General features: G+C 45.3%; 1 protein-coding gene across 2 annotated transcripts in view; it reads right to left on the reverse strand.

Moving 5' to 3' along the window:
* WDFY4 (WDFY family member 4) overlaps positions 1 to 24,090 on the reverse strand; it is an 821,140-nt gene that overhangs the window by 75,371 nt on the left and 721,679 nt on the right. For both annotated transcript variants that reach the window (XM_085608765.1, XM_085608766.1), the window contains 3 exons: positions 15,102 to 15,314; positions 5,929 to 6,076; positions 3,659 to 3,816 (listed from right to left, as the gene is read on the reverse strand). In XM_085608765.1, the coding sequence (XP_085464891.1) occupies positions 3,659 to 3,816; positions 5,929 to 6,076; positions 15,102 to 15,314 (519 nt within the window). The remainder of the gene's footprint in view (positions 1 to 3,658; positions 3,817 to 5,928; positions 6,077 to 15,101; positions 15,315 to 24,090) is intronic.

Here is a 24,090-nt window from a genome sequence, read left to right on the forward strand (position 1 = left end):
GGATGGGTCCACTCAGTGAGCTTGACACTGTGCACCTTGGTTGCCCGCAACCTCATCTGCAGAGTTCCACAAGGATCTTCCCTGAGCCAGACCATCTTCAATGCATACATGACCCCTCTAGGCAGAATAATCTTCTCTCAGGACATCAAGGTCCCCCCTACATTGACGACATGCAGCTCATTCTCTCCCTCATGGACAAGATTCCCAATTCCCAGATCAAGTTCAATGCCTGCATGACTGAAATCACCCACTGGATGAAGACCAACTGTATAAAGCTGACATCAACAAGGCTGAAATTTTGATTATCTGGAAGAGCACATCACCGTGGGACTCCGCCTGGTGGCCAAGAGAGCTAGGACCGACCCACACCCTCACCCACCCACACCAAAAACCTTGGGATCTTCATCAACAGCAAACTCGACATGACTGCCCAAGTCAATGCCGTCACACCTCATGGTTTCATACCCTGAAGATGCTTAGGAAGAGTTTTATAACTGCTCCCAATCAGCACTCAAAACACTATCATGCACGCCCTGATCATTAACAAGCTGGACTACGGGAACACCCTCTATGCCGGGATCAACAAAAAACTCACCAGAAGGCTGCAGACCATTCAAAACTTGGTGACAGGAATAACTCTCTACCTTCCATGGCGCACTAACATCACACCTCACCAGAAGGGGCTCCACAGGCTTCTCATTCACAAACTAGCACAATTCCGACTCCTCACCCACACTTTCAGGTCCCTAGATAAGAGTGGCCCAGCATACCTCAACAATCCTATCTGCTTTCACAAACCTTCAAGATACGTCTGCTCATTCGCACGCCTACTTGCACACTTCCCACGCATACAGAAAGCCAGATCCAATGGTCGAGCTTTCTACATTACTCCTAAAGTGTGGAATGACTTCCAGCTACACATAGGAGCCTCCTCCATACTTCTTGAATTCTGCATGAAACTGTAGACCTGGCTTTCGGAGTAGTCCCGCTAAGCCCTGGGTGTGAGCATGAGAGAAGAACCCTCTTAACAACTGTATCCCATCCTCACACACACACCATGCATGGACCAAGTCCCACACACAACTTTGACAATGTTATACCATTTCAAACAGGCAAAATAACCAACTGAAGGGAAGCCGTAGAGATTGTAGGACATAAATGTGCTGTGGGGAACAGTTCATCTGTAAATAATATTAAAAGTCTCTAACATATGGTTTGGATTGCTGGGAAAAGAAGGCAATAGATTTAAATTGGAGATGCAAGGCAGTTGTAAGATTTGGAAACCCAAGAGGATGAACATTTACACCTAGAAGAACATCAAGGGGTCCGGAATTAGGAAGTGACTACGCGAATCCTTGTACAATGCAAAAGTGTAACCAGCTCACTGACAACACTAACACAGCACACTATCCGGTGTGAACCATCTTTGTCCACATGATATATTTCAGGCTTCTCTTTGCATTTCATGAATAGGTTTGGGATATTTTTAGTGCTGCTTGTGGAGTTCACTTGTGTTCTCAGCCACTTTGACTTATCATTCCTCTATATGCAGTCAAAGAAAATTATGAATGTCACAGATGTTTCTGTGTTGACTAAATCCAAATATATTCGGATTTAGTCCGCACAGAAATATCTGTGACATTCTTTAGAATGAGTTCCATGTGAACGCCTGTTTCAAGGATCACTTGATACCCCTGTACACATGGACATAAGGGTGGCTCTTGTTGTTTTGTTAAATATATATGTATATAATTCCATATGCTTTCCAACCTTAAGGATAAGACAACAAACTGACATATGCTTATTGCAGCAGGAGCATATTGAAATCGACTTCCCTGCACAAGCAGATTTTAGCTGTTCCCAACATATGCTGTGCAGGTATGCTATGTGACTGAACTCCAAAACACTGGTATGGTAGGTAGGCTTGGCATTATTGCGGTAAATTGTCAAAATGACAACAGTGCACCACTTTGCGTAATTATGGGCCTTTTGCAGTAAACATTCACCTCAGCCTCACAGGGAAAGCGGAGCATGAGTGGCTATTGTTTACAGTCTTTTGATGTTTTTTGCACAACTTTTTTCATGTGAAATGAATTCTCATATAGAAAATTGATGCGTGGCTGCATTTCACAATAAAATATAGCGCAAAGTGACAGATTTGCATTTTGTGGGATTATGTCTAATTTTGCAGAAATTTCACATATTTACATGAAAGCAAATTATGAAAAATTCGCAATGGAGCAGGGTTTTTCGTAAATAAAACATGCTTGGATTAAACCTTCCATTGTGTGAAAATCATTAACAAAGTTTTGAAATTAACTGAAAAAGTATGATTAACCTTTAGTTTTGGAAAAGAAATACGAAAGGTCTGGAAAAATGACAATGGGCTTAAGTAGGCCACAAACGATTCCTGCACGAAAGACAGGACAGAAGGCGCAAATTATGTTACTTTCATGAGCAAATGTGGAATAAAAACGCGTTTATAGTTTATTGTTTACATTTATCGTTTAATTAAGCAATATTAATTATATAGAATAATAGTTTTAAATGATTGCGTTTATATGAGACTAATGAAAGATTCTAATTAATTATGAAATGGAGCTTTTATACAATATATAGGACGCAGAAAGCAGCAGAAATATAATGGAAGAGAACTCATGTAGGGAACCATCCATAATCTGCTCCTGGCATGAGGAGTGTGGTTGCTGATAATGTGTTTCAGTGGAATTTTAAATGGCTGTAAATAGGGTTAGAAATTCCACCAGTGGCAGCAAACATTGCTGGAAAATCCACCAATGGGTTTGCAAAGAAACTGCAAATTGGCAAGTGAATTCAGCCATTTGGTTGTACATCTGCCTGGTGGCCAACCTCTTCTGATTTTCAAATGCAAGCGAAAACAGATCAGGATCAGCTCATTTTCCAGTGCCACTTTGTAAAGTAGTGCTGGGGAAGTGGAATTTATGTCACACAGACTTTCAAATTGCCTCATAATATCTAAACACTGACCCTTAAGTTCCAAACTCAGCACCCAACTCATTACTGAACAAGTGCCAACCTACGACTCCTGACCTCTAACATGTAAAGCCTAGACCTAACCCGTGACAACCAGACCCTAACCTTACCTCCCCAGGACCATCTCCTGTCAGTAACGTCTAATGTCCTAATCCTTTAATCTCTGTTATTTTTGGACATGTAAATCTGACCCTTAGGGGACCTAAACACTATTTTCCACCTGAATTCATGATAGCACACTGAAACCAGCTCAAAAGTAGTGATGTATGGGTAATACACTACTGACACCCCACAACGAAGAGTGACAGTGTGTGGAAACTGAAGTTTTGCGGCAGCGCCCCACTCTGGAGAATGAAAAAATACAGGCCAGTTGGGTGCAAATATACTGCACTTCAGTTGTTTCTATGTTAGTGTACAGCCCCTGTGGAAATAAAGACATATAATTAGGGTATTTGGGCATCATACACACCTGAATTTATACCAGCATATGTGTGGAGGCAGGGATGTTATATATGTATTGGTGTCTTTTGGGAATGATGAATCAGAGTGGGAGACTACCAATGTGCCCGCTTTCGCACAAAGGGGCCTCTGCTTGCCTGGCCCCCATGGATTAGGAGAAATGTCCCTGTTGAGGAGGCTCACTCACCTTGTCAGAACCGTAATTTCCGAATGAACAAGAGAAGTCGTCAAAGCCCCAGCTGAAGACTTTATTCCACAAAGGAGGGATGAGGGTTTTATTTTTCTCCACGGCTAAAATGTTTTTTTCAGTCTGAACAATGTGCCCAACAGGCCCCCTTAGAATTTCTAGAAAGAAAAAAGAGATTTTTCATTAGTATATCTGTCCCACAGACGGTGTTTAAAAAGAGTTGCTGAAGATTTTACACTCACTGTTTCTTCATCAGGCCACGTTAGAGTTGAACTTGTCTGTCTCACCCTTAGAACTATACATCACCCCCAACCACCCACCTTTTGTCACAAAAACATTTTTAAAAATCTGAAATGGTTCTAAATGCCCCAATATCAGGCCTATTCACCACTTACCCCTCTAACAGGACAACCAGGAAGAAGGTATAAATGGGCAATTTGTCTGTCCCCTCTGCTTATTATTTGCGGGGTACTAGAAGGTGATGGCAAAAGTTTGCAAAAGGACTAGAGTGGTGAGCCACCACAAGAATGGGACCTCTGTACCCTCCTGCTTCAGGGTTCATGGAGTCTCTGGACTAAACCCCACAATGTAACTCGTCTTAAGGAGATCCGCTGTAGACCCACACATCCCCGGCCCACAGTAAGAAAGGCAAGAAGCTTGTCTAAAAACTGGTGGCATATGTCGGAGGAGCCCCAGATCTTTAATACCTACTTAGGGCCTGATTACGAGTTTGGCAGACAGGTCACTCCATCACAAATGTGACAGAAATCCTGTCCGTCCAATTACGAGTTCCATCATGTTGCACTGGATATAATGGGATATCCGTCACGTTTGTGATGGAGTAACCCGTCCGCCAAACTCGTAATCGGGCCCTTAGTGTTTTGAGCTAGTGTTATGAGGAAGCATAAGACTTGTTTTACAAAGGAAGGCCATGGCAGCCAGTGGAGATGGTGAGTGGTGGCTCCCACAGGCTGGTATTTACAACTGGTAGAACCCCCACCTCACTGCAAGGCCTTCCGTAAGGAAGCTGATGCTTCCAATTACTAGATCCCCCACTGATGGATGGAAGTTTCTCTAATAAGGCATTGCATGCATAGATGTGTTAACCTAGAATACTTTTTTTGTAAATGATATAATTCTGTATAGCTTGTTTGATTCGGAAAACATCTAACAGCGGTCTTCTTTATATTTTCCTTCAAATTAATTTGACAGCATTATTCTTTTAATGTCTGTATGGATTGCTAGATTTTTCGTTGTTAGTTATCAGTTGTAGGTTGCCTGTTGTTAAGCACTGTACTGTATAGCTCTTTTGGGATGAACAGCCAAGAAAGGGATATTATGTATCTGAGACCTTGGCTCCCATGAAGAACTTCTATTTGTTGCAATGTTACAAAAGAAGTATGGGTTATCCGATTCCTAGTTCTACAACTTTCTCAAACTTGAGTTTGCAGTAAGTAATTTAAAAAACACACACCCATACTTAAGAGCTTCGTAACTTTTTAAACAAAAACTAAAAGTAGACAAAATATACACGTCCCAGGGAAGTAATGATAAAGGTTAACTTACTCCCATTATAAAGAAATTGGAGGAATCCACAAATCATCAACCACCTCAGCTGTTGCATAGGCATAGTTTAAGAGCCTAAAGATTGTAAATATTTGTAAATTTAAGAACTAAAAGATTGTAAATAAAGTGCTGTTTAAGTTGAATGGGCAGGCTATATATGTCATGTAACCTTACATCTCTACCAACATTGAGACCATAGATCTTAGCATAACTGTACATAAAACTTACTTAAAATCCCCATGTTAGCTTCAGCTCTACACTACAATTGTACCCACACTTTAGACCTGCCTCTAGTTGCAGTTTTGCTTTAACAATGTATGACTATGAGAAGAAGTAGGAATTCAATTTGATTTACATGTGTCTCTATGATATTCTCTTTGGGTACCCTTCATAACTTCATGCCTCACGAGGGCAGTAAGCCTTGCAGGTTGGCCCTTCGGGATGGTGTAGGACTTATAGCTTAGGTGCACAAGAGCAAAAAGTAGCAACCTTTTAAACATAGATCAAGTGCCTTTTGGCCAAAACATTATGCAAAAGAAGAGATTGAAGAGTAAGACTCTGGTGTCTTGTCTGTGCTGGCACAGTGACAGTCTCAGCGTTAGAAGAGAGCCCATCAATTTTCTGGTTAGACTTTATATGGTGAGAACCCCATGAATGATTGTGGGGGCAAAGCAATAGGTTTTGCCCTGCAAATACAGAGATACCTTTAATTGGCACCGGTGTGGCTTTCAGACTCTTTGGCAAACAGAAGAATGGCTGCGTGTGTCCTGTTGAGTTAACTGAAGGCACCAAGTCCCTTCTTGACTGGATCTTCCCCATGGGTGTCCGGGCTGGATGAGGCTTGTGAAAGAGCTGAAGTAGAATAGAAAATTATTGAGGAAGCAAAATATTTTACTTGGAGCAACCTGAGCTTATGGACTCAAATATTTGCTTTATATAAGGGAAAGGTCCTTTAGTGATATATCATGGTACTCCCCTCATCAACTAACTACTCGCCTACTGCTTTGCTGTCAATCCTGTTCTCGCCTTCAGCTGTCCCACCTATCCTTTTCAGTCATCCATCAAAGCTGTGCTCCTTTAACTGTCTATGGCACCAGAATCATCCTCTTCAATATTTAACAATAATATACTTCCCTTGAGCTAATGATAATAAAATGTCCATCTCCTATGCATACTAGCTTCCTCTTTGAGCTATCCATCCAAGTAAATGTCATACCAAGTCAAACCAAACAACATATAGTCAGCAGTTCATCCCAGCATCTCCACGTCAGTCAGCCATCAAAGAAATTCACCAGCTACTGCCCACCCCATCCTTCTTGACTGGAATAATCCATATCAAATTCTTGCCTTCATATTGTCTATTAATCGCAGCACTCTCCTTCAAATGTTTATCACTGCAGAACACAAAATGTAATTCTACTAACCTCAGCATCCCCCTATTTTTTGCAACGTTCTTCATGGTGTTTCATCTTGGCATCTTTGAAATTCCCTGATTTGCATATGGCTGGGTTCAAATTGGAACGGCGTGGTGAGCAAAACAACGATGGATTTAGGCCCTGATCTCTGTACTGGGGTGAATGTATGACATTGTTCTGCATTCTGTCCATCAACTGTTGCTTTTGCATTTGTCACCCCGAGTGGGAAGGGTATGCCCAGATGTGGGTCCCGTGCTCTCCATGCCACTGGAATCAAGCTATCCTGGCTGAAGAGGGGTGAAACCCCGAAACCGGTCCTAGGATGCTTGTTTCCAGTCCAGGGAGGACCTGGCTTGGCAGTTCGGGCTGGACTGTACCCGTGAGGCACAGGGTCAAGACTGATTTACATATGGCTGGGTTCAAACTGGAACGGCATGGTGAGCAAAAAAATGATGGATTTAGGCCCAGATCTCTGTACTGGGGTGAATGTATGACATTGTTCTGCATTCTGTCCATCAACTGTTGTTTTTGCATTTGTCACCCCGAGTGGGAAGGGTATGCCCAGACATGGGTCCCGTGCTCTCCATGCCACTGGAATCAAGCTATCATGTCTGAAGAGGGGTGAAACCCAGAAACCGGTCCTAAGATGCTTGTTTCCAGTCCAGGGAGGACCTGGCTTGGCAGTTCGGACTGGACTGTACCCATGAGGCACAGGGTCAAGACTGATTTGCATATGGCTGGGTTCAAACTGGAACGGCATGGTGAGCAAAAAAATGATGGATTTAGACCCAGATCTCTGTACTGGGGTGAATGTATGACATTGTTCTGCATTCAGTCCATCAACTGTTGTTTTTGCATTTGTCACCCCGAGTGGGAAGGGTATACCCAGACGTGGGTCCTGTGCTCTCCATGCCACTGGAATCAAGCTATCCTGTCTGATACCGGTCCTAGGATGCTTGTTTCCAGTCCAGGGAGCTATCCTGTCTGAAGAGGGGTGAAACCCCGAAACCGGTCCTAGGATGCTTGTTTCCAGTCCAGGGAGGACCTGGCTTGGCAGTTTGGGCTGGACTGTTCCCATGAGATGAGGCACAGGTTCAAGACTGATTTGCATATGGCTGGGTTCAAACTAGAACGGCATGGTGAGCAAAAAAACGATGGATTTAGGCCCAGATCTCTGTACTGGGGTGAAGGTATGACATTGTTCTGCATTCTGTCCATCAATTGTTCTTTTTGCATTTGTCACCCCGAGTGGGACGGGTATGCTCAGACATGAGTCCCGTGCTCTCCATGCCACTGGAATCAAGCTATCCTTGGTGGTGCTTGCGGCTGGCGTTCTTGAGGGCCGTGTGGTTGTCCGGTGTCTGTTTGTGGCGCCACTTCTTCTCGAGTCTTCGGCAGGTCTGTTTGGATGCCTGGAGGTCAGTGGTGAACCAGATGACCCTTCTGTGCATCTGTTTAAGGGTTTCTTGATCGTGGCGAGAGTGTTGGCGCAGTCGTCGATCCATTGCCTGAGGTTACGGGCTGCAGTGTCGGTGTCGGTGTGGTTGGTTGGTGGGTCTCGGGCGAGGGTGGTGGTTAGCTGGTCTTCAGTGACCTTGTTCCAGCTGCGATGGGGGATACGTTGCGGGTGGCTGTGTGCGGTGTTTTTCTTGAAGGAGAAGTAGATGCAGTGGTGGTTGGTCCAGTGAAGTTTGGTGGTGTGGCTGAAGATGGCGTGGTTACTGGCGGAATAGTGTGTCCGGCGGAGTGGGTGGGTGTCGTGACGAGCTGTTTGAGTCCGAGGTTGTCGAGGTTGTCGAGCAGGGTGGTGGAGTTGCTGTCGCTGGCATTCTCGAGGTGGAAGTTCAGGTCTACGAGGAGGATGTAGTCTGTGGAGGCCAGGGCGTGCGAGCTGATGATGTCGGTGATGGAGTCGCTGAACTGTGGCCGGGATCCGGGGGGTCTGTAGACAAGGGTACCTCTGAGGGTGGTGATGGGATCGATGTGGATCTGGAAATGCAGGTGTTCGGCGGTGCTGAGGGTGTCTTCGGTGCTGGTCGAGATTCTGAGGGTATTTTTGTTGACGATGGAGATTCCTCCTCCTGGTCTGTTGATGCGGTCCCTGCGGGTGATCTTGTAGCCGTCCGAGATGGCTATGGCAACGTCGGGTGCCGATGAGGGGTTTATCCAGGTGTCCGTCAGAAAGGCGACGTCTGGGGGGAATGAGTCGAGAAGGTTCCAGAGTTCAACGGCATGCTTGTGAACGGAGCGGGTGTTGAGCAGTCATCATCTGAGATGGTTGTGGCCTGCCCTGGTGGGAGGGGCAGGTCGTGCTGGTGTGCGCTGGCTGGTGAAGCTGCAATTTTGGCAGGTTAAGGGTCCGTGGGTGCGCTTTGGGGTGGCCTGGAAGCAGTTAGGTGAGCGGCCGGCATTGAGTGCGTGGAGGAGGTTGGCGTCGTAGCGGCGTCGGGTGTCGTGACGCTCCCGGGGGCCAGGGGGTCTGGCACTGGGCGCGGTCCAGGCACGGACGGGCGCAGACGGGCTTGCCTTAGGCGTGCCAGCGGCTTGGCCGCACAGCGGTCACCATTAAGAAAGGGATGTGGGAGGGAGGAGCAACTGGGAGGCGGGATGCATGGGCGAATGGGCTAGCGAGGGGGGCAGGGCCACAGGGGATGCAGCGGCAGGAAAGGCAAAAGGGCGGAAGTGAGCTAAGGGCAAGGCAGAGCAGAACAGTGAAAAATGACAGGGTGCAAATAACGGAATAAAGCAGAACAGTTGAAATCAGAAAAAGGCAAAAAGGCAAATAGACAAAAAGATAATTACAGGGACTACAGTGGAGATGTCCAGGGAGTCCTCGCGGCGCGAACTAGCAGCAGCTGTGGGGCGAGAGACGCGGCACAGTCAGGTGGAGCTGCGCGGCGTGGGGAGCGACCTGTCTGGAAACAGGGTCAAGGGTCGCTCCAGTCTGTAGGATGTGATCTAATGGAAGAGGTGTGGTATTGGACACCAGGATGGTCACTGAAGGAGCTGTGGTTAATAGCATGAGATGTGATCTAGAAAGAAATGTCGCCTGGGGGAGAATGTGTGGCTTACTGTAGCCTTCTTGATTAGACTCAGAGGTGTTTCATGTGTATGCTGTGGTCTAGAAGCACAGGTGAGAGTTGATTGCATGAACGATTGGGTAGCTTAAAGAAGGCTTGTTATGGTAATTGAGTAGTATAAGCTGTGGTCTTGTTGACGGAAGTATTGATTACGTTGTGGACTAATGAAGGAGGTGAATTTAAGTGAAGGGGGTGAAGTGTAATCCACAAGGTGTAGTGTTTTGGAGAACTAAGGGCCTGCCTATTAGTGAGAGGGTGTGCCTATCTGAAACAGGTGTGGCTCAGAGGAAGTGATAGTCTTGTAGTGGAAGCGTTGCCTAGTGGTGAAAGTGCTGTGTAATATATGATGCATTTTCTAGTGAGGTGCTGATGTGGTTTCCAGAAGGGCTCCTGGTTAGTAAGTGTACTTAGAAGGGGAATCTTGTTCTGGTGAAAGACACATTGTGCAATGGAGGAGGGCTTTTAATCAAGTGGAGTTTGCAGAGGTGGCATTTTCTGTGGGTGAAGGTGTGGTCTAGTAGAAGAGAAGATATCTGGTTACCGGACAAATGCTCTGATGCAGAAAACATGGTTAAATTGAGGTTTTATATGTGGGAGGAAAGAGTTTAGTGGCAAAAACAAGATGTGGTGAATAAGTCTTCATTTAGTAGGTGCACACTGGTGAAAGAAGTCGGTTTTGTGGCAATAGTAAGTGTAGGTAAGGTGATGAAAGCACAGTGCTTTCCAACAGATGAGCTATAAACGAGGGTTATTGGAGGAAGTCAGATTTCTATGCTACAAAGTCTGGTTCATTGTACTAACTGAATAGTCTGATGGAGGAAATCTAATGTGTGGGTAAAAGGGTGAGTACATAGCATAAAAAATGTAAGGCAAGGCGCTGAATTGCCTAACCACGGATAATAAATAAATCAACCTTTATCTAACAGAAAACATCCTTACTTATAAATCCCCCTTCACTTTATCTGATAAGAATCCTTTTTAGACTGTACATAATGTGATATCTCATTGGACAGCCTTTGACAGCAAACCTCCTCCCCTTGGAAGCCTTCTTAATATGTAAATTAATGGAAGCCTCAATTTAAACGTATCAAACATGAAACTGCCTTGGATTGCATGTGCAGGCTTTCTTTGCCTGTAACTTTACTCAATGCCTGCACCAATGGGAGTTCCATTGGACTGCATCTGAGGCAATGCCTCTTGTGTTTGCAATTAAGGGAAGATACTCCATACTCTACCTGAAGAGAAGTCTCCTCTTTCTATACCTGTTAGGAACCATGAGCCTCATTTATGATGTCCCTTGTGCCGTCGGACGTCACGTTTTGTGACGTTCCGTGGCGCAGGAGCCTGCTCCATATTTATGTGGCAGCACCAAGCCACTTTCTTTGCTTAATTCTGCCTCTTAAATATGGCTTCCTTTATCGCAGTTTTCTGCGTTAAAGGTGCGTGCAATGGGTGTTGTGGGGGCGTTCCCAGCAACATCCATGGCTTTTTGATACTGCCCCAGATTTACAGTAAATCGTAAATCTGAGGCAGCGCCAAACACATACACCTCTCCAGGGGCGGCGTAAGGGAAGCACAATAAGGAGAAATATCTTTATTTCTCCTCGTTTTTCCTTGAAAGAGGAAAAAGTCTCTTCTGATTGTTTCTGTGCAGGTTTTTCCTTCCTCCACAGAAATAATCATCCCCGAAATTCAGGCACCCTTGCACCATGGTGCAAAGTTGCTTGCATTGGCGCATGCCAGCCCATTGGGCGCCCGTGCATGGTAAAAGGACAGGAATGCGCTGTATCTGATAGATACAGCGCATTCCTGCCCTATTCTTTTACCATAAGGCAGCGCAGCAGGAAGACCTGCGGCACTGCCCTATGGCAAAACCTCATAAATGAGGCCCCTAATCTTCGCATGGACCTTATGGAAGCCTCGTCGCTCTGTGTCTGATATACGTTCTTGTTCTGTCATTGCATGAACATCCCTTGCATTCATTGCATGAACATCCCTTGCATTTTACAGGCTGGAAACCCCCATCTTTAACTGAAGGGCACCAATCTCTACTTTCCAAGATGGGAAATGTGTTTTACATGCCACTGACAAGAAAACCATTTCATCCTGTACCTGATGTGAGACTTCCTCAGTCTGTCCTTGAGGGGAAGTCAACCTCAGGTTGGAACTGAAGGGAAGCCAGTTCTCCTTAATACAAAACAGAAAGCCACCTCAGACATGACCTGGTGAGAAAGCTCCTCTTTCTGCCTTCACCACTTTATGAGAGGTCACCTTGATATATATTGTATTGTTTGCAAACCTACTGTGGGCCTGAGCCTTGAGGGTAGCCTCTTCATTTATTGCCCGCTAATCCTCCTTGTTCTGGACTGGACAGGACGCTTTCTTGGAATTTACCTACTGAAAAAAGAGGCATCCTGTACCTTATAAGATGTCACTCAGCCCTCTATAATTTCTATCTTAGCATTGTTAGAAGTTTCATTAGCCAGTCCCTAAAGGCATCCCTCTTCAGCTTGAAGCAAGTTACCCTCCATCACATCAACCAAAGAAAACTGGTAACCTGGTCTGAAATCGAATATAGCCCCCCTCAGCCTTACTGGAACACTCTTTATATACGAACCAAGGAGGAATAAAAGCTGAACATTTTTGTTGCACTTATCTCTTTCACTAGTGAATAAAAAAAGATTGCAGAAAATATATTTCGACTCCACCTCACATTTTGTCGTTACTGTAGAAACTGTATGCTGCCAGGAATCATCTTTGAACAGCAGTGGCTATAACTGAGCACGGGCAGAATTATTTTCCTTTCAAATTAACCATGAGTTGGCATACACCGAGCATATGCAGAATCCAGCTCCTGTGCACAAAAAGAGTTTCTCCAACCCAGGCCAACAAATTTGATTTAAAGGGTTAAAGGCGGATAACCTTTGACATTGCCTGCAATCGCACAACATACTCCAGTCCAGTTGTTTATTTTCAACAGTTTGAAAGAACAGATGTTTAGTGGATTTTGCTAAGCAGTCAATCATTCAAATAGTTATTACTCATCGGTGTAGAGCTCTTAAGACCTTGCTGACGTCAACATAACACATTGTTGACCAACTCATAAAGAAAAGCATCTTGCGAGACTTGGGTCATAACAAAGGCTAATCTCAAAATTGCAGAAAAGGCTCAAGTGCTTAGGAACGATAAGACCAGGTTGGGGCGGGTGGGTGGAAATGATGTACTTTGGCGTAAGCCCAGCAGCCTCTTGGTAATCTAAATTGTGCGCTGTCACACTTGCTCAGATCACGACAACATACTCCCTAGGAAAGTACCTTTGCATTGCCTAGTGTTGTAAGCTGTTGCATTGATGTTGAGCTAAGTTTCTTATGTATGTATGTATGTATGTATATGGTGGTTCTATAGAGTGAATCTAGCCCAAAAGGCATCGGACCACTGCACATGGTCAAAGGCAAGCATAACGTTAATGAGTAGGAGGAGAGGAAGCTGGGTTGTGGATGATTAACAAGTTGTGATGTAGTGTTCTTTAACGAGGCGAGTCTTTTCCTAAATTGGGGCTGTCCTGATGGGTACAAGGATGTTGTTCCCGTTCCTGGGTGCATCGATGGAAAAGGTCTGCTGTCTTGTATGTTTCTTTTTCACACTCCTTAGGTGTCCTGGCTGCGGGTGCGCTGAGATCTATCAGAGCTGGGTGTGGTAGCTTTGCAGCTAGTTCTGAGGATGGTGCACGCCGGCAGTGAAGCCAGTGGGTTTCCATCCGATGGGAGCAGCGGTGGCTCCTCCGCTAGGGTGGAGGAGCGCCGCCCCACTGCTCTTTGAGCATGGAAAAATAAAATGACAATAACACAGTGTTATTGTCATTTTATTGTTCTGTATTGAAGCAGGTTTGTGGGGTGGGACGGCGCTGGACTTTCATCACCACCAGCAGGGAAGGAGTGGTTGGGGCACTTAAGTGCGCATGACAGTTTGGCTGGCTGTCTTGGGCGGCCAAACGGTTTTAGCATGTTCTCCACCTGGCTGTATTGCACAGGCTCCAACTGCCTGTATGAGTGCTGAACCACGGTGCTCAGACTAATCACAACACTCCTGTAATGCTGGTGACAGCTGCATTATGATTGGCTTAGGGGAGCCTGTGCATGCTTCCTGCTTCCGGCAGGAACAGAAGAGGATGGAGGCGAGGCGGCTGCTGGCAGCCAGGTAAGTCACTATCATTTATTTTACTACCTCCCCCCCCCCCCCACCCCACCGCTACTACCCGGTGGCAGCTGCCACTGGATGGGAGTGATGTGATCATATTTCTTCAGGCCCTAAAGCAAATACTCAGGCCACAATAGGATCATAAATGTTGGTTTTAAGGTCTTTCCTCTGAACCGTTCCCCGTCAGCCTCTCCTCGGTATGTAATGTCCATATAAGGATCGGCTTGATTCCTAACCGCTTCAGAATCAAGGTGATCCATCCTGTATTTTAGCACTCAAACAACACAAGTATCAGTTTTTGAGCATTATCATCCTTTTCTTTGTACTGTAATCTTGCAACCCAACAAGAGAACATGTGAAGTCCGGGATGAGTGTGACATCATGGTAACTAGAGCTCGGACAAAACTGCGCAGAGAAAGATTTTAAGACTGAAAAAAATTCTTGGATATAAGTCAAGTACAAGTTGAAAAGCACTAGTGTTAAAATGCAGCCCTGTTTTCAACTACTGTAGAAGAGAATTGTTCATGAAGCAAATAACTCTAATTTTCACTGAAATCTGTACCATGATTCCAGGGTATAGATCACAGACAGGAGGTAAATGGCAATGACACATTTGCAAAACTCAGTCTGATCAGTAAAATAAAAATATACCACCATTTATATGAGAATAGCATGCTGGTTTTCTGCTGCAGGGCTGCACCGCTGTGACGTGTTGGACCGCCATTTGTGGCCATGGGACAGGCTAGTCCTACTGCACTCTTTACTGATTAGAAGGCATCCTGACCTTTTCCTCATCATTCTCTAGTAAATATTTGCATCCTTAAATCTGCCTTTACCTCAAGGGAAACTCTATCTGCTTGTGCCTGCTGGTCTGCCTCCTTAGCCTGTACCAGAGTGGTGGTCCATCAGGACACCTAACTCCTTGGAACAACCCTCGACCTGTACACCAAGGCTGCCTCGTGAAACTGTTCCACATTAGAAGTCTCTTTAGCCTTCCAGTATTATATGGGAGATCTCTTGTCATGTACCTGAGTCATAGCCTCCTCAGTCTGTCACTGTCCTTCTTAGACAATACTGCATTGGAAGCTCCTAAAGCCCTGAGGCTAGGTGCAAGCCATTGTAGGCCTTCTTTGGATGTTCCGCTCCTACAGAACTGTATCAGACCGAAAGGCCCTTGGTCTCTACCTGCTTTGGGATTTGCCCAAAGTTGCTGACGAATCCCAGGATGGTGCTATGAATCAGTGGGTCCGCCTTGCCACTCAGGTCTGCGTTGTCCATGTAGAAGTAAGGGTGGAAGACGTTCACAGCATCGGCCGCGGCCGGACCGCTCTGTTTGTAGCCAAATATGAGGTCGATCCAGTGATGCAGATTAGCGCTGACATAATCACTTTCCAAAGCCTGCAAAGGAATAGAGAGAATCACCATTTTAGATTCACACTCAGTACACCCGCGGAGTGCATCAAGACCCTTTATCACACCATGGGTCCGGGGACTGATATCTTTTACACTAGAGTGCTAAGCTGTTTGACCAGAGCTTGGGCCTACTGGGCATGGTGGTATAAGGGGCACAGCCCGGAGGGGTAGTACAACACAAAAAGATGATGGACAGAATGCTCAACATTGTCAGACAGTCACCCCCCCCATTCACAGATCTGGGTTTAACCCATCGTTATTTTGCTTGCCACACCATTCCAGTTTGGACCCAGCCATATGCAAATCAGCCTTGACCCTGCTCCCCATGGGATCCCTCCAGCCCGAACTGCCAGGCTGCTTGTTTCCAGTGCAGGGAAGACCTAGCCTGGCAGTTCGCGCTAGACTGCTCCCATGAGGCACAGGGTCAAGGCAGATTTGCTAATGGCTGGGTCCAAACTGGGGTGGCGAAGTGAGCTAACGAATGATGACAGATTCAACCCAGATCTGTGACTGGGGGTCAGTGTTTGTAAAGTTTCAGCGCTCAGTCCATCATCTTTGTGTTTGATCATGAGGGGTGGTGCCATGATAAGCGGAGTGAATAACAGCTGATACATTTTTACTCTATCTGACCCCAAAGAAATTGGGGAAGAAATGTGGGGAACGAGGCTGCTGCATCCACAGTCTGAATAGATTTTTCTGGCTAGATTTACCGGCTGGAAAAACCTACAAACTTATAATTAGGTGGAGTAGAATTCCATGCATTTGTTCTGCTCGGTCTAACTTGTAACCCAGGGCCTTTTACTGTGGAAAATTATGTATATGACTTTTCAGTGTTTTGTGAGTGCAAATCTGTGACTATATTTGTGTTGCTGCTCTTTGTCTGTAAGTGACTGCTGGAGCGAGAATGTTCAACCTATGAGTGTATGAAGAAGTGTAGACTAACTGCCCTGGGATGTGTAGTTAGGTCTCCCTCTGTGTCAATGACTTCAGACTGTTAACCTGTGCATCTTCTATAATTGTTTGCTGTCCTCCTGAACAGATTTCTATGTCAGATCTGTGATGTTCTATAAGTGCTCGGCAATTGTTCATGTTCATCCCTTACTGCTCTTTGATTGCTTCATTCGAATGTATGCTTCTCTGTGGCTGATCTCTCTGCAGTATTTCCGTTTGTCCGTGGCTGTTCTGCAATTGGCCCTTGCTGCTCTGTGATTCTGTTGCTGGTCTGTAGTTGGCTTTGGCTGTTGTGTGACTGTCAATGGCTTCTCTTTGATTGTTTCTATCTGTTAAGTGGTTGTTAAAGTGTATTCTATGACTGACTGCTCTGTAATATTTCTTTCTGTTCTGTCATAGCCTTGGGTTTCTATTCTGTGTTTGAAGCTGCTATGTGATTGCCCGTGGCAGTTCCAGGGTTATCTGTTCGACCCATGCAGCCCTTGCAGTCTCAGGGCCTCTAAAGTGTGCAGGGTAAAATTAACTTTAAGATCTGTGTTTGCACCCTGACACATATTACAGTAAGGAGTCCAGGAATAGATGACATGCATCCTTCTCGTGTTTCACGAGGAGGAGGCCTTGAGAGGTAACTGATTGTGGCAGGAGACTGGAATACAGTGCAACAACCAGACAGCCCTCAGGAGGGGAGGGAGGAGGAATTAGGTATACTGCAGACAGTGCTTAATTTGTAAAATAATAAGTGCCAGGCCCTGACCAAGAGGACCATGCAGCTTGCATCACCCATTGCCCCAATGGCGGTACCAAAACAACTGCTAACCATCTCTCTCACCTGCAAGTGCGACAGATAAGATTATTCCAGGTCCCCAAATCTAAAGGAATGGCTGAGGGGGTAGGTATTAGTAATTTGTTTTGGTATGTTTCATTCATAAACAACCGTTGGTTGATCTGCTCCTCTCTAAATTAGTTGAGCAGCACCATCATGTGGCAGACTGTCATAAGTGTGGTATTGACTATTAAGTGCTGGTGCCGAGCACCGGAAACCACTGGCTCAAATTAAGTACGGCAGAAGACCCAAAGCCTTGGCAAGGAAATAGATGGAAACAGTAGTGGCAGCCCTCGCTGGGCAGTGTGCTTGTACAGGTAATCTTTACACCACGTTCTACTCTTTGTCACATTCATAAAATTTGAGGTTTAGTCTCCCTCCTGGAAAGGCATCCAGAAATCAAAAGTGAGATGCAGGAGATTCAAACACATGGCCCCATCCTAATGGTTTTAGGTCATGCATTGTACTACACACTTCTTGTAAATAGCAAGCCTCGGAGATAAAACAGTGAGGACACCTGCCCTCCATTGGTGGGAAGGGGAGGCTGGGGGGAGTCGCAGGGCAGTGACAGAGAAAAGCAGGAAGCAGTGTAATGAAGATTACTGGTAAGTAATCCAAACTTTACCCTCAAGTCCATTCATTCTCATCCCTGGGCATAAATCAGGAGAATGTAGCAGCAAGCATCTAGTGGGTGCCAGGGCCGTAGCGGGCATCGGGTATCTGCCCAAGTACCAAAAGAAGCAGGGCTTCACACTTGCACAGCTCCCCCATCCTCCTACGGGGCTGGTCCTACAAAACTGCCTGAGCTGCTTTGGCTTCTCAATCTGGCCCTGGTGGGGGCCCATCTGAGCACAGCACTCAGACAGAAATGTGAATCAACACAACCGTTTGAATCATGAGGACTAAGACCACAGTCCTAAAGCATTTCCACCAGAAGCCAAATCAAACAGAAGACGCAGTGCAAGACACTGCAGCACTCACAACAGCAGATATGTTGAAACCATAATGCAAACCAAAAGTATTATGTGAAGCCCACGTGGCAGCCCTACAGATGTCAGACAGGGCAACACCTTTACATTCTGCCGACAATTCAGCCATCCCTCTTGTTGACTACCGCTGAACAGTAAGGGGAAGGGGAAATCTAATGGGCAGAGTAGGGTGAGCATATCCACCCACTAACAGCAGCCATCCCTGTGTCCCAAACCTAAGGAAACAAATAAGAAATCAATTTTCCTAAAGGATTCAGGACAAGCAAGAGAGACTCTCACTGCCCTCCTAAAATCAAGAGTATGAGATTCCTTCTCCCATTGGTCTGAAAAATGACTCTACAAATTTGGGAGGACAAGTCCCTGAAAGGAGCGAAACCTGAACCAAACTTTAGGCTTAAAGGAAGGAGATGTCCTCTGGCATAGACCCTAAGTAAAGTCTCCTTAGAAAAAGAGAGCCGGTCTCCCCCAGACATCTTATCCACATAGTAGCTTCCAAAACAACCAAAATAAGTCTAAAAAAACGTCATTGATACATCCTCCATGGACACAAAGAGGCATTCTGCAAATCATGAAGGAGCAAGAGGAGATCTCAAGAAATGGGTCACAGGCCTCATTCTAGGCCGTGCCAAAGCAAAACCCTGCAAAAGATGAAGCACATAGTCCATTATAAAGGCAAGCCATCCCAAGTCCCCTTGAACACGCTTATCAAGGCCAAATGCAGCGATAAAGCTGGGGCGAGACCCAATTCAAACCCATCAAGAAAAAAATCTAAAATATGCAATGAATCACAGAGCAATGGGGAGAACTCATTGAAGTTACACCAAGTGTAAACATGTCTCCATTGCAGGCAAAAGGACTTGAAGGGTGGAGAGTTTTCTAGGAAGCTGCAGGGTCCTACATACATACCAGATGGATTAACCCTTAGTGTTCAGTCAATATACTGTCAATCTCAAGCTGACCAACTGGTAAGGGTATACAACTGGACCCTAAACGAGGAAAGAGAGAGAGAAATCTCTCTCTGGAACCACTGCTAAGGTATATGAGAGAATTCCCCGATCTCCGAAGCCAAAATGGAGCAACCAGGACCACTGAAACAGCCTCCTTCCGGATCTTGTTTAACACCCTGGGAATCTGGGGAAAAGGGAAAAGTCAAATATAAGTCTTCTGGACCAAGAGAATGGCAAAGTGTCTAATCCCCATGTTCTTTCTCTCTTCTCTCTTCACGTTGAACAAAACAGAGGCAGCAGGGTGACCTGGTGAGATGCCACATGTCCATCCATGGCTCTGCCAGATGTTCCATGATCTCACGGAATACTTTGTTCGAGAGAGAGAATAGATCGTTGGGGAAGGAAACACCCTCCTCAATATGTCATGACTGAGAGATATGGTGCCTGAATAGAATGAAGGTGTGACTTCACACAAAAACCAGGAAATTGGCCAAATGAGCAGATTGCTTGCTTTTATTCCTCCCTTTCTGTTGATTTTGTCACTTAATTGTCTGTTCTGAACAGATGATCTCTCTGAACATAGTAGGACAACAACCCCACCCAAAGTGCTTTGTTCTCCCTCCAGTTTGAAGACACTTCAGTCTCCTGGTATGACCACCAGGCATGAGCTAAACCCAGAACCAGACTGGCACTTTACCCATTGGAGCTAGCATTTGTGGTAAACACTACTGGAGGAGTCAGATGAAGCTCGATCTGAGGTACCTAGTCACAAACCACCACTGGAGATCAATCCTCGGTGACGTGGTAACTGGAACCCGCACTTTACAATCTTTCTAAGCCAGATTGCCGTGGGCCAAACATGCCTCACCAAAGGCTCCAGGTGGAGTCTTAGCCATCACACATCAAAGACACAAGCTCTCATGTCCCCCTAAGGCCACAACTAAAGTCTCACTGATGGAGCTTTTTGATCCAGAAGATCCTGGAGATGAGCCCTAAATTTCACAGCCCTCACAGAAAGCAGAAATACACGAGTGGGACACGTGCTGAAAAGAGCCCTGATGAGGGGCTTGGAAACACCGTCACACAGGCTGGTACCTTGAAGCGAGGATTAATGTCCTCCAGAAAACTGGTAGGAGCCATTCCCATGACTTCCAGTTCCAGAGAAGAAATGATCCCTATGGGAGAAGTTGGGGAAAGAATGAGCACAGTGAGGGAAATGGCTCGTTGCCGCTGCTAGAGGCTTTTCTGAAATGTCACAGCAAGCTTAGCATCCTCAGGAGTCAGCTATATTATCTCTCGCATCTTCTGGCTGAACAGCTCATGTCCAAGAAATGGCAATTTAAGGAACAAGTTCTTTTCAGCTGTGCCTGCCTTACAGGAACGCATCTAACACTGCTGTGGCCCCAACACACCTGACACAGCAACCAAAGAAGCTGCCTTCAGACCATCACCTGCAATGTCAGAAGATATCTGAACGCTTCTTTTCATGGACCTGAAGAATAGGTCCACAATCGACTGTGGATGCGAAGCCACTTGGGCCCTGATTATAAATTGTAACTAAAAGACAACGTCTCAACCGGTAATCATTTACGGAGGGCAAGTACTATGAGAGTACCAATCACAAAGGGAAAGGGAAGAAGTGAGACCACAAAATGTTTCAGTCGGAAGTAAGTTCTTTGTTGTACGTAGTTATATCAGCACTACAATACAATTTATGTGAAAGTAACCAAAACACACAATTGTGCACTGAATGTGCTAGTGATAGTGAGCGGTGCAGTGACACAACGGGGTGATAAACAACGTGAATGGCGCAGGGAATATATACAGAGAAATAGTGGTCAACACAATTATAAGGATTATATACAATGAGATTTTTTTTTCGTTAAGTCTTTTTAAGTAGACCACAAAGATGCCAAGTATACGCTGGATGGTAGAAGGCATTTCGACCTGTTCAATTTCAGGTCATAATCAGGACAAGGGTACTTTATTCAAAGTAGGCAGTATAAAAAGAAAGAAGAATGAGGCCCATATCAAAGAATAAATCAGGGTGATAGTAGTTGTTGGACCAGAAAACTAACTGTGACGGTAGTGGTGAAGATATAGCATCAAGAGGAAGCGAGACTGTGTACAGGCAATGGCTAGCTAAGGCCATAAGGAGGTTTGAGGGACGGTGTTGCAATAGATACACCTAAGAAAGGGACAGTGAATGGCGCAAAAAGAAGAAAGATGCAATGGCGCAAAAAGAAGCCAAGGATAAAAGAAAGACAAGATGTTGGGATAATTACCTGTACAACGGGGGTACAGGGTTATCAACAGATGAGGAGGAACTAAATTCGAAAAAAAACCTCATTGTATATAATCCTTATTATTTCCGGGTGGGATAACGATTTGCCCACTTATAAGGAGCCCAGTTATTCAAAAAAAAATTTAAAGTGGCCCACTGTTCCTGCATCTATACTTCCAGGGTGCAAGAATACTGGACATGATATTACCACTCAGACGATCCAGTCACTAAAATCTAGAAGTATGCAAAATTTGTGTACTTTGCTTTTGCATAACTAATAATTACATGTAATGACACAAAATGCAAATCAGTTATTTAAAGCTATATCGTAGTGCAAAATGTGTCCTTGCTTTAATTTTTGAAACAAGAAGGCAATTTGCGCTTATATTAAGTGGGGAAAAAAACAAAAGTGCTGTGAACAGCAGCTGCTTGCATGTTGTTGTTCCCGTGTGTTTGCAGTGAAAGTTGACCTTGAATGGCGCATTTGATACATTTTTAGGTCTTGCGCCTAACGTTGCAGTGCACAGCTCTGCTCGTGCAGCGCGAGACCTGTTGTTCGGGGTCAGAAAGCTGACCACACGCTCATGCGTGTAGTCAGGCTTTCGCCGGCTGCCATTGGCTTTAGCGTGTTTTTTTTACAAAAATAAGGCACTCAATTGGGCAAAGGCGGGCGCATGTCCCGCCTTTGCTCCGCCCATTCCCATCGGTGTCTATTACGCGTATCAGCGCGACACAGACGTCAGGCTCCCTCGCCCCCGCTCCTCTGTGGTGCGCGTGCACCACTGGTTTTAATTCCCACGTCCGCTCTTCTGTAGTGCGCGCGCACCACTGGTTGTCGTCTGGTTGTCTGTACTCTGCGCGGCCGCCTGCATTCCTGAAGTGGGATGGCTGGCGCAAGTGAATACCCTGCTTGTTATAATTGGATTCGCTCTAGTGGACAATAAAGCCTCACATCCGAGGCTGCCACAGTTTGCGGCCGGAGTATACATGCCGTCTGATCCAGCTCGAAAGCTGATTTGCAGCCGTGATACAAAGTTTAGATTAGTATCATAGTATCAATAAACGACTGCGTTTCGCGTTCTCTAAATTTAATCTTGAAGCTTGATTTTCATCTTTGGCTCCGTAGGATGCGAACAATATTCATAAAGACGTTAAAAATTGAAAAAATGCCTTAACAAACTGGAAGGAGCTGTTAGAGAAACAGTGGTATTTTCTCTGCATTCCTGTGATTTAGGGAAAGAGGCTTTGAGACGTTATGTGACATGCCGCAGAAGGCTTGCATGTAGAAAGAGCGCCACTTGACAGATGCTGTTCTGCCTAATCAGATTAAAGTGAAGAAACTAGTTGCACTGGTTTTAATCTGTCATTTAACACGAGAAACCACCTGGGGCTGCTGTACACGCTTCCCATTTTGAGTGGAGCTTTATTTGGTGCCACTTCTTACATAATTAGCGACTTTAAACTCTCAGCTCACAGTAAAGAGTCTGAATAGGCCCTTTTTGAGGTGCATGAATGCTGTATTAAACAAGCATTTGCAATGCAATAGGTCTAACATTATTAAAGTTTGAGCTATTGGTGTTGCATTATTTACCAATGCCAATAGCTCATCTTTAATAATGCGAGACCTATTGCATTGCAAATGCTTGTTCTAGAAACTGGTGTGTAACTACACTAAGTGGCATAAAAGCATAATTTTCGGAATTCTGTGTAGCAAGCAGAATGCAAAATTCCTGTAACTAGCAAATTATGCCAGCATAGTTTAAATTTTGCCCAGCCTAGTAAAATCATATGAGACTCTGACTGTAAAGGAAGCCTGGCCTTCATCTGACCACCGCGTTCAGGGCATGAGAGAAGCAGAGAATGCTCCCCTTTACTGAGCAGGTGGTAAATGGAAGTGGATTTACACCCAGAATGGGGACACCAAATGCAGATTTGGGTCCAGCATTTCTGGGTCTGCATGTTAGTCTTAATTCTGGGGACAAATCCTTATGATAGACCGATTAATGTGGAGGAAGAAGGGATGCCTGCCTGAAAAACATTATTTAAAACTAGATTGTATCCCAGCACATAAATCCATACACCTTATGTTGGGGGGCAGGGTGTAACCCAACCTGTCAGAGACCCCCTAACCCTTCAAGGGGCCTCTTATTCAGCCCAAGGCCAATGAATATCTGTAATATATTGGAGACTGAGGGCCCCTCTTCACACTCTGTGGGGGCGGGGCAGTCGTTTTGTGTTCTAGGCCTCAGAAGGGACTAAAAGTCTTGCAACAGAGATGAGGTCCAACAGTGTGGAATAGTGAGGCAAACACACAAGACGAATGAACTCCCTTCAGAGTGGATTCCATCTTTCTTTTTACGGGGGAGGTAAATCGGAGCAGAGCAATATTCACGTGACCTACCAAGCTTGGAAGGAGAGAATCAACCTTTAGAGTCTCTGGAAAACCTACTCAAATCCCTGAAGTGCAAAACATTTTAGTTATGCTCAAGAAACTTCCAATTGTTCAGGGGCAGCCAATTTCTTTAAAATGAAACACTTTATACTGGAAAAAGCGGTAATCCTGGAGAGGAACAGCTTGATATCTACTGAATAAACTCTCCAAACAGTTGCCAGAAAACCCTGCGACTCAGTTGAGCAACGACTAAAAGGCAAAGAATCGCCTGAAAATGAACCAGGGCTTCAGCAACCACTTCAGGAAAACCCACAAGCAAAAATAAACTAAAGCTCACCAAACAACCCTGCAAAGGGGTCAGTAAAAAATAAGGAA

Source organism: Triturus cristatus, chromosome 1_2 (assembly GCF_964204655.1).
Source record: "Triturus cristatus chromosome 1_2, aTriCri1.1, whole genome shotgun sequence".
NCBI classification, from domain to species: domain Eukaryota; kingdom Metazoa; phylum Chordata; class Amphibia; order Caudata; family Salamandridae; genus Triturus; species Triturus cristatus.